Source organism: Gossypium raimondii, unplaced genomic scaffold, assembly GCF_025698545.1.
Source record: "Gossypium raimondii isolate GPD5lz unplaced genomic scaffold, ASM2569854v1 Contig00130, whole genome shotgun sequence".
In the NCBI taxonomy this organism is placed as follows: domain Eukaryota; kingdom Viridiplantae; phylum Streptophyta; class Magnoliopsida; order Malvales; family Malvaceae; genus Gossypium; species Gossypium raimondii.
Window position 1 is genome coordinate 1 of NW_026291289.1, and position 8564 is coordinate 8564.

At 35.6% G+C, this 8564-nt stretch overlaps 1 protein-coding gene across 1 annotated transcript; it reads left to right on the top strand.

Annotated features, from left to right (window-relative positions):
- The first annotated feature begins 792 nt into the window (after nucleotides 1-792).
- Nucleotides 793-8527, top strand: LOC105794118 (uncharacterized). The gene is made up of 8 exons (XM_012623113.2): nucleotides 793-1065; nucleotides 1797-3047; nucleotides 3883-5245; nucleotides 6030-6309; nucleotides 6546-6653; nucleotides 6736-7014; nucleotides 7609-7752; nucleotides 7895-8527. Exons 2-8 carry the CDS (start codon nucleotides 1847-1849, stop codon nucleotides 8081-8083), a joined length of 3564 nt encoding a protein of 1187 aa, XP_012478567.2. The 5' UTR covers nucleotides 793-1065; nucleotides 1797-1846; the 3' UTR covers nucleotides 8084-8527.
- The last annotated feature ends 37 nt before the right edge of the window (nucleotides 8528-8564 follow it).

Below are 8564 nucleotides of genomic sequence, written 5' to 3' on the forward strand. Positions count from 1 at the left end.
GCTAAACCTATTATAAAACATGTTATAATTTTATTTTATTATTTAATATAGTATGACTTTAATTTTAACTTTTATTATTATTATAATACACTCATTTTAATCTAATTTCTTTTATAATCATTTTAATTCTAATACACATACTTTCACCTATGATTTTTCTTTTTTATCTTCTATTAAAAATTTGAGATACATGCCTTTAACAAAAAAATGTGTGATACATATTAAAAACATCAAAATTTATACTTTAAAAATTATTTAAATATGGTGTCATTATTTGTGAAAATAATACTTCACATTATTATAAAATAATTAAAATAATTTAATATAATAAATAATTTAAAATGATTATATAACTAATTAAGATATTTATAAAACATTATAATACATATTGATATTTTAATTAAAAATTACATAATTTTATAAAAATAAAATAATTTAAAAGTTTTATTATATATTATTTCTAATTTAATATCTTTTATAATAAATTTTTATTCTCATCTTACAGTTTTAATTACATTTGAATCTAAACAGTTAATTTTAATATTACTGATACTACTTAAATAACTAATCTCACTAAATTCACCGAAAATAAACACTATAACCCTGTCACTACCTCTTAAAATAACATTGCCATAGAAATAATTATTAGTAAAAAAAAAATCAAACGGAGAAAAAGAGCCGTCCAACATGTTGTAGGGTGCTCATCACAAATCACGAGGCAGAACACTTCAATGGTTCATTTTTGGTACATACCTTATGGCACATTAAATTATTATTTATTAGTATTTTTATCGAAAACTTTTGATCCTATTTCTTCAAAAAACAAAGAAAAAGAAAAAACTTTTGATCCTATAGTATATGCCATGGCAGGCACGACACGAGAGAAATTGCAGGCCAAAAATCAAGACTAGAATAACAAAGCAACCTGAATAGAGAAAATTTTAGAAATGGCGGACAGAAGAAAAATCCCATTGTAATTTTCTTTTTTTGTTGGGACTTGGGAGTATGGTTATGGAATCAAAAGCTAACAACAGAGATTGGTGTGACTGCTTTCTTCGTCGATCTGTAAGTTTTTCTTTTTTTCTTCCTCTCCCCCTCCCCTAATCTCTTCTCCGGTTTTTGGCTGCGTCAATTCAAATTTGAATATCCATTTTAAAGGTTGTCTGGGGTTTCTAGGGTTTTCAGTTTGGGCTCTGGATCTTGTCATCCTTCGATTTGATTCACGAGGTTGCGAATTTCTCTAGTTTCTTTTCCCCTCTTTCATTTCTGAGAAAATGTAAAATGTGTTTTCGAAATTAGGGGATGTGTTAATGGAGAAAGGAAGAAAGTTTACTCTTCAGTGCTATGGAAGATGGAGGAATTAGAAACGTAGCATTCGGATTATACTTCTTACTTATTGAAGTTAGCCCTAGTAAGGGTTGGCATTTAAGAAATCAATCACCTTGACCCTTGTTTTCAAGTTTTTTTTTTAAAATGGATTGTCAATTGTAATGTGACCTCGATTTTTCTTTTTATTATTATTGGGAAGTAGATTGGTACTGTAAAAGGAAAATAAAAGGAAATCGGTTTTAACCTGACCACAAGCAGACTTGTTAGATTTTTAATCTTGGTTACATCTTTCAGTTTTATTATATTCGAATTTAAAGGAAAGGAAAAATGAAATGTTTCCAGATATTATTAATTATCTTTTCTGAAGTTCGTTTTCTTACAGTGGAAAGAGCATTTGCGGCTATCTTTTTAACTTCCATTTTGACTAAATAAATAAATCCTTGTCCCTTTTGTTTGGATATTTTCAGGCTTAGAGACTTGTTTCTACTATTTGTGTCTAGCTCTATTTCACTTCAGAATGACAGAACCAAGCTCAGCTGATGTGATACTGGAATTTTTGAGGAGAAATCGCTTTACAAGAGCTGAGGCTGCCTTGCGTAGTGAACTTGGTAACCGCCCTGATTTGAATGGATTCTGCCAGAAGCTTACCCTTGAGGAGAAGGACTCTGGAAATGTGCTAGAAGAAGAAAATGGGAAAAAAATAGCTGGCGAAAGTCATGGTTCAGGTTCTCGAAACAGTAGTGAGGTCTCTAAGGAACTTATAGTGAAAGAGATAGAGTGTGGGGCTGGCAGAAATGGGTCTGAAAGCCAATGGAGAAATGCTGCTTCTACTGGGGATTCTAATAAACCCAATGAAGCAAGAGTGACGAGCGATACGAGTTTCGCTTTCTCTAAAAATTCCGAAGATGCTGTACTCAATATGCAGTCCCGGAACTTCAACGCTAGCAATGGTCCTGATCTGTTAAAAGGTGATGGTATATTTAGAAGCAGTAGTTTTTCGGAGCTGGAGAAACCAGATCAGTCAAGATGGTGTATATCTGAAGCTCCTGACATTGATAAAGGCAATGTTAAACCTGGAGAAGAGATTTCCTTTTCAGGTGAAATTAAAACTACGTGGCATGGAAATACTGGCAAAGCTAATGTAGATTACAAGTATGACAAGTTTCATACCAGTGAAACTAAGGAGCTTGATCAGCAATTTAAGACTAGCGGTGCATACTTGAAGGAAAACTTTGCTGATAACAGCCGATGGTCTAGAACTGAGGAGCCCAGTAGTTCATTTTCAGAGATGTGGAAAGATTGTTCTGTCAAGACTGTTTTTCCATTCCCTAAGGGTGATTTATCAATTGGTTATAATGCTGCTAGTGCTTCAGATAAGAGAGAAGGAAAGAAGATAGCAGATGCACTTGATGTCAGAGCAGCAATTAAAGAACAGGTGGATGAGGTTGGAAGGGCTTTATTCTTTGGGAAGTCTCAAGGCAATGCTGAGCAAAAAAGTATAAATGGATTGGCCTTTCCTCTTGCATATGATGATCAAAGGGAAGAGTTACCTAGGTTGCCACCAGTTAAACTCAAATCAGAAGAGAAGTCATTGAATGTTAACTGGGAGGAAAAATATGAGCGTGATGGCCCAGGTGCAAAGCTTGTTAGTGCTGACAATACCTTCCTTATAGGGTCCTATTTGGATGTTCCCATTGGGCAAGAGATAAATGCTTCAGGTTAGTTAACATGATTTGTGCGAATTGTTGGCTGGTAATACAAAGATTATTTTTTTACTCTTTCCTTTTCCTAACATTATGGTTTAGTATATGTATGTTCTCTGTCTAAAACTTAAAGAGATCTTTTATTGTAAAATTTTTTGTTAACTTGAAAATTTGCCATCTAGCTCTAGGTGGCAACGGCTCATTGGTGAGCTATGTAAAATTTGTGTTGATGTGTATGTCCCCTAAGATAAAATGATATTTTGTTGCCATGAGTTCTAAGATTTCTCCTACGAGGTTTGTCATTTTTCTGTTGGGAAGTACTTGCGTGGGTCTGATAAACCAATTCTGAAACTGGGAAGATAGGTTTCTAAAGCCATAATAATAAAAAAGGTTGGAAGAAACCTTCTAAACAGAATTCTGTGAAATGCAAGTGGGGGAAAGATTTTTGCTGTTTGTTCACGTACAGAATATACTTGTTTTTCTATTCTTTTATATCAGTTCTTTCCAGGGTTAGTTTGTGTGTAACCAAGCATAACTAAAGAAATAGAAAGAAAAGAATAAATAGCATAAAGATAGATTACCCTAAAAGTTTAGTGGAGTGTTTTAATTTGACATTTGATAATAGTTTAATAGCTGTATTTTGAGTTGTGCATAAATACTGGAATTATTAAGTTATTTTAAAACTTCTGACTTGAATCTTTCGACAACCATAAAAAGAATATTATAGTTAACTGCTATAGGACAGTAAGGGAAGGGGAGCTTTAGAAAGCCTAAGTTCTTGTTAGAGCATTGGTTATTTCTCCTATAATTCTTCTGGAAAAGCTTGAAAATCTTGTTTATGATGATCCAGGTGGGAAAAGGAATGCTGGAGGTAGTTGGCTTTCTGTGAGTCAGGGTATTGCAGAAGATGCATCTGATCTTGTTTCTGGTTTTGCTACTATTGGTGATGGATTAAGTGAATCTATTGATTACCCAAACGAGTATTGGGAGTCTGATGAATATGATGACGATGATGATGTTGGATACATGAGACAACCTATTGAGGATGAAGCCTGGTTTCTGGCTCATGAAATCGATTATCCTAGTGACAATGAGAAGGGAACTGGGCATGGGAGTGTTCGGGATCCTCAAGAAAGAAGTCAGACCAAGGATGATGATGATGATCAATCATTTGCAGAAGAGGATTCTTACTTCTCTGGTGAGCGTTATTTCCAGGCAAAGAATGTTGAACCTGTTGCAGCTTCAGATGATCCTATAGGGCTCTCTGTAACTGAAATGTACAATGGGACTCATGAGAATGATTTAATTGCCCAATATGATGGACAGTTAATGGATGAAGAGGAGCTTAATTTGATGCGTGCTGAACCTGTTTGGCAGGGATTTGTCACACAGACAAATGAACTTATCATGCTGGAGGACGGAGAAGTTCTCAATGAGTGTGGCAGGTCTCAGCTGGATGATATTTGCATAGACAATGATCAGCATGGTGCAGTTAGGTCTATTGGTGTGGGTATCAACAGTGATACTGCTGACTTTGGCAGTGAAGTACGTGAAAGTTTAGTTGCAGTTAGTAGTGAAGGGGATTTAGAATATTTTCATGATCATGATGGTTCTATTGGAGGTTCCAGACAAAGTTACCATGAAACAGAAAGGAAATATATTGATAAACCAAATAGAGATAAAAGGAAAACTGGAAAAAATGATTCTAATAAGTATGCTATTGAGAATGATAAAGGTTCAACCCCCCAGGTGAAGAATCTTGCAGATGGAGGATTTTCATTTCCTCCACCATTAAGAGATGGGCAATTGGTGCAGGCAGGCTCTAGTAACTCTATATGGCCAAGTAACAGCAATGCTGCTGGTGAAGAGCGTGATGACTGCTTGACCGCTTTGATGGAGCCGGATGATATGCTTGCTACATGGAGGCGGAAAAGTAGTGATTCTTCAGTTGCCCAAAGCTCTAGGGATGAAGATGATGCCAATGTAAGATCAGCAAATTCTAGCCCTTCAACTCTCTCTAATTATGGTTATGGTGCACAAGAAAAGACTAAGAAAGAAGAGGATGAGAAAACTAGTGGCGTGAGGGAAGAGGATCTTGGGGCATCGCTTGAAGATGAAGAGGCTGCTGCCGTCCAAGAGCAAGTGAGACAAATTAAAGCACAAGAGGAGGAATTTGAGACCTTCGATCTCAAGATTGTGCATAGGAAAAACAGGCATGTCTTATCTTAGAAACAATTTTTATGTTCAGTTCTTTCTCTGGTGCTAACAATTTCAAAACTGTGCTGATGTGTAAATGGTGTGATATTCTTTCCGTCTCTCTCCCTCTCTTTCTCATTTTCATTGTGAGTTATCAAGTATCCTTGAACCTCTCTGGTAGTAATCTCCTTTAACTATGCTTGAGGTTGGAGAACCAGAACTGGTGGCAAGCTTCCTCTTTTCTTTTCTGACTGACAAAACCTTTTGAACATTAATATGTTTTGTGCATAATGGTTACTGTCAAGCAAAGGGGCGTAGAGCATCAATTAAGTAACTAGATGATAAGTTCTTTTTTTTACTACTTTTCCTTTGCCAAGTATTTACCCAAGCTCATGTTTTGTTTTTGTAGCTTGAATTTACCTAATTCTCCATTGGAAAGTTTAGTTTTCTTTCAATTATTTTTCCTATTTTTAGATTTTGAGACAACATTTGACTTGTGAAACTATCGACTTGTAGCTTGATCCCTAAATGGTTGATAGCAATCAGCATTGGACCAAAAAGTAAACAAAGAAAAAAACTTGTTGAATATGTCAGGAAGATCCTTTTCTTTTTGTATTATTGATGACACCGACATACGTTTAGAGCTAATTTTTTGCTGTCTTCTCAACTTATGGCATATTTTTGGAATTTCTACTTGCCTGATGATATTTCTTTAATATAACTTATATTGAATGGTTTTTATTTTGCTGTCATCTATCGAGCACTGGATTTGCTTACATAAGCCTCTTTTTTACTTCTCAGAACTGGATTTGAGGAGGATAAGAATTTCCATGTTGTTTTAAATTCTGTTATAGCTGGGCGCTATCATGTTACTGAGTATCTTGGATCGGCTGCGTTTAGTAAAGCTATACAAGCTCATGATCTGCACACAGGCATGGATGTCTGTGTGAAAATTATAAAGAACAACAAGGATTTTTTTGATCAAAGCCTTGACGAGATTAAGCTTCTCAAGTATGTTAACAAACATGATCCAGCAGATAAGCATCACATTCTCCGATTGTATGATTACTTTTACTACCGAGTGAGTGATACTGGCATGCTCTTGGTATTTTGTGCTCTACTTCTAGTTCTTGCTATTTCTATGATAATATATTTATTGGGGACTTTGTTCTGAACATGTCTGGCTTCTGGAGGCATTTGTTTTCTCTGTTGAAGTTCAAGCTGGCATGTTCAGTTATAAATTCTCTCTGCTGGTTAAATTAGAAATTTATCTTTGACTAATGCATGAGTAGCATCTGACTCTTCTCTATTTTCCAGGAACATTTGCTAATAGTCTGTGAACTTCTCAAGGCAAACTTATATGAGTTCCATAAATTTAATAGGGAATCAGGTGGCGAGGTTTACTTCACAATGCCAAGATTGCAGGTTTGTCGGAAGTTGTTTTCTTCAGAAGTGCGTCTAATCTATGTCACTTTCATGTAATGTTCTCTTGAATTCTTTTGTGCAGTCTATAACCATTCAGTGTTTGGAGGCTCTCCAGTTTTTGCATGGCCTTGGCCTAATACATTGTGATCTGAAGCCCGAAAATATATTAGTTAAAAGCTATAGTAGATGTGAGGTGAAGGTCATTGATCTTGGGAGCAGTTGTTTTGAGACAGATCATCTATGCTCCTATGTTCAATCCAGGTCCTATCGTGCACCAGAGGTTATCCTAGGACTTCCATATGACAAGAAAATAGATATCTGGTCACTTGGCTGTATCTTGGCAGAACTCTGTACTGGAAATGTAAGTAGCCTTCTTTAGACAATAGCTAGAAGTTGCTTCTTATGAATATTGCAATGATATGTGGAGTGTTTTCTTACGTTCAGAACTTTTCTGAATGTTTCTTTTACCTTTTTCTTTGGTGAAAGTACTACAAACAAAAAACTCGGAAATATCATGTATTTGAACAAATCATTAAATTCAGTGAAAAGAACTTAGACTGAACGTGATTTGGCTCTGAACTGGCTGGATGTAGAATTTAAACAAAATGTTGGACAATTTTAGTCCTCTTTGTATTTGCATTCAGTGATGTCCTCATCTGTAAATGCTAAATGGACTAGTTTGGGACTCTGTCCAATCACTCAGTCTGAAACAAGTTGGCTCAAACTTGGCCCAAAGAAAATGTTTTTCATGTTATGGTATCAACTATCTAGATTTAGACTTTTATGCATTCATGCTATTGCTATAAGCTAGCTTATTCTCCTGATAACTATGATTAATTTCTTTAGTTGATTTTACTGGGAAAACATATGACTTCACCGTAGTAACTATCTTTAATCTATTTTTGGAGAAACAAATCAACATTTATATAATTTTGGCTTCAATATGATGGTGCAGGTACTTTTCCAGAATGATTCACCTGCGACATTACTTGCAAGAGTAATTGGAATCATAGGTCCTATCAAACAAGACATGCTTGCCAAAGGACGGGATACATACAAATACTTTACGAAGAATCACATGCTTTATGAACGTAATCAGGTCAGTCTTTCTCATTATTTACTTGGAAAAAAATGCTTTTATTCTAAAATTTACTTTTGCTTTGCTTCCCTAGTGCTTAGGGGCTCGTTGTCCTATATCTTTATATAGCTTCAACGCTGTGTTTTTATGTTATATACTTCAGGAGACCAATAGACTGGAATACCTGATACCCAAGAAGACATCCTTGAGGCATCGGCTGCCGATGGGGGACCAGGGATTCGTTGATTTTGTTGCTCATTTGCTTGAAGTAAACCCAAAGAAGCGTCCTTCCGCTGCAGAGGCTCTGAAGCACCCATGGCTATCATACCCGCACGAACCCATATCAGCTTGAGCACTGTGCGAGTTGCTTGATGAGACTTATGGGATTGCTTGCCTCATCTCAGCTCCCTCGTATTGACTGGGAAAAGGAGCTGTTATGAATTACAGAGTGGAAATGATGTTGTAGTTGATCTCTCCAAGGAGTTTTCCTACCTTCACATGCCTGCAAAATGCATTCAAAGGTGTGTTTGATTTTGTTTGGTTATATCATATTAATATAATATTAAATGTCCTTCCCCTAACCAAAGTAGTATTGGAAATGAGCATAATGAAGGATGTAATTTTTGGAAGAGAGTGGTATCCTTGGAAAGGGGAATCTAATATTGTTGTACATGACATGATGTTGTGATAATTCTTTTAGGTTATTTAGTAATATAGCTTTGTCAAATAGTTGGTAACCAAATTTGGTTACTGCTACTGCTACTGCTATTGCTACTCGTTGATTGGATTTCTGGCCTTTTCTTTTCTTTTTCTATTTTTGCCTTGGATCATGT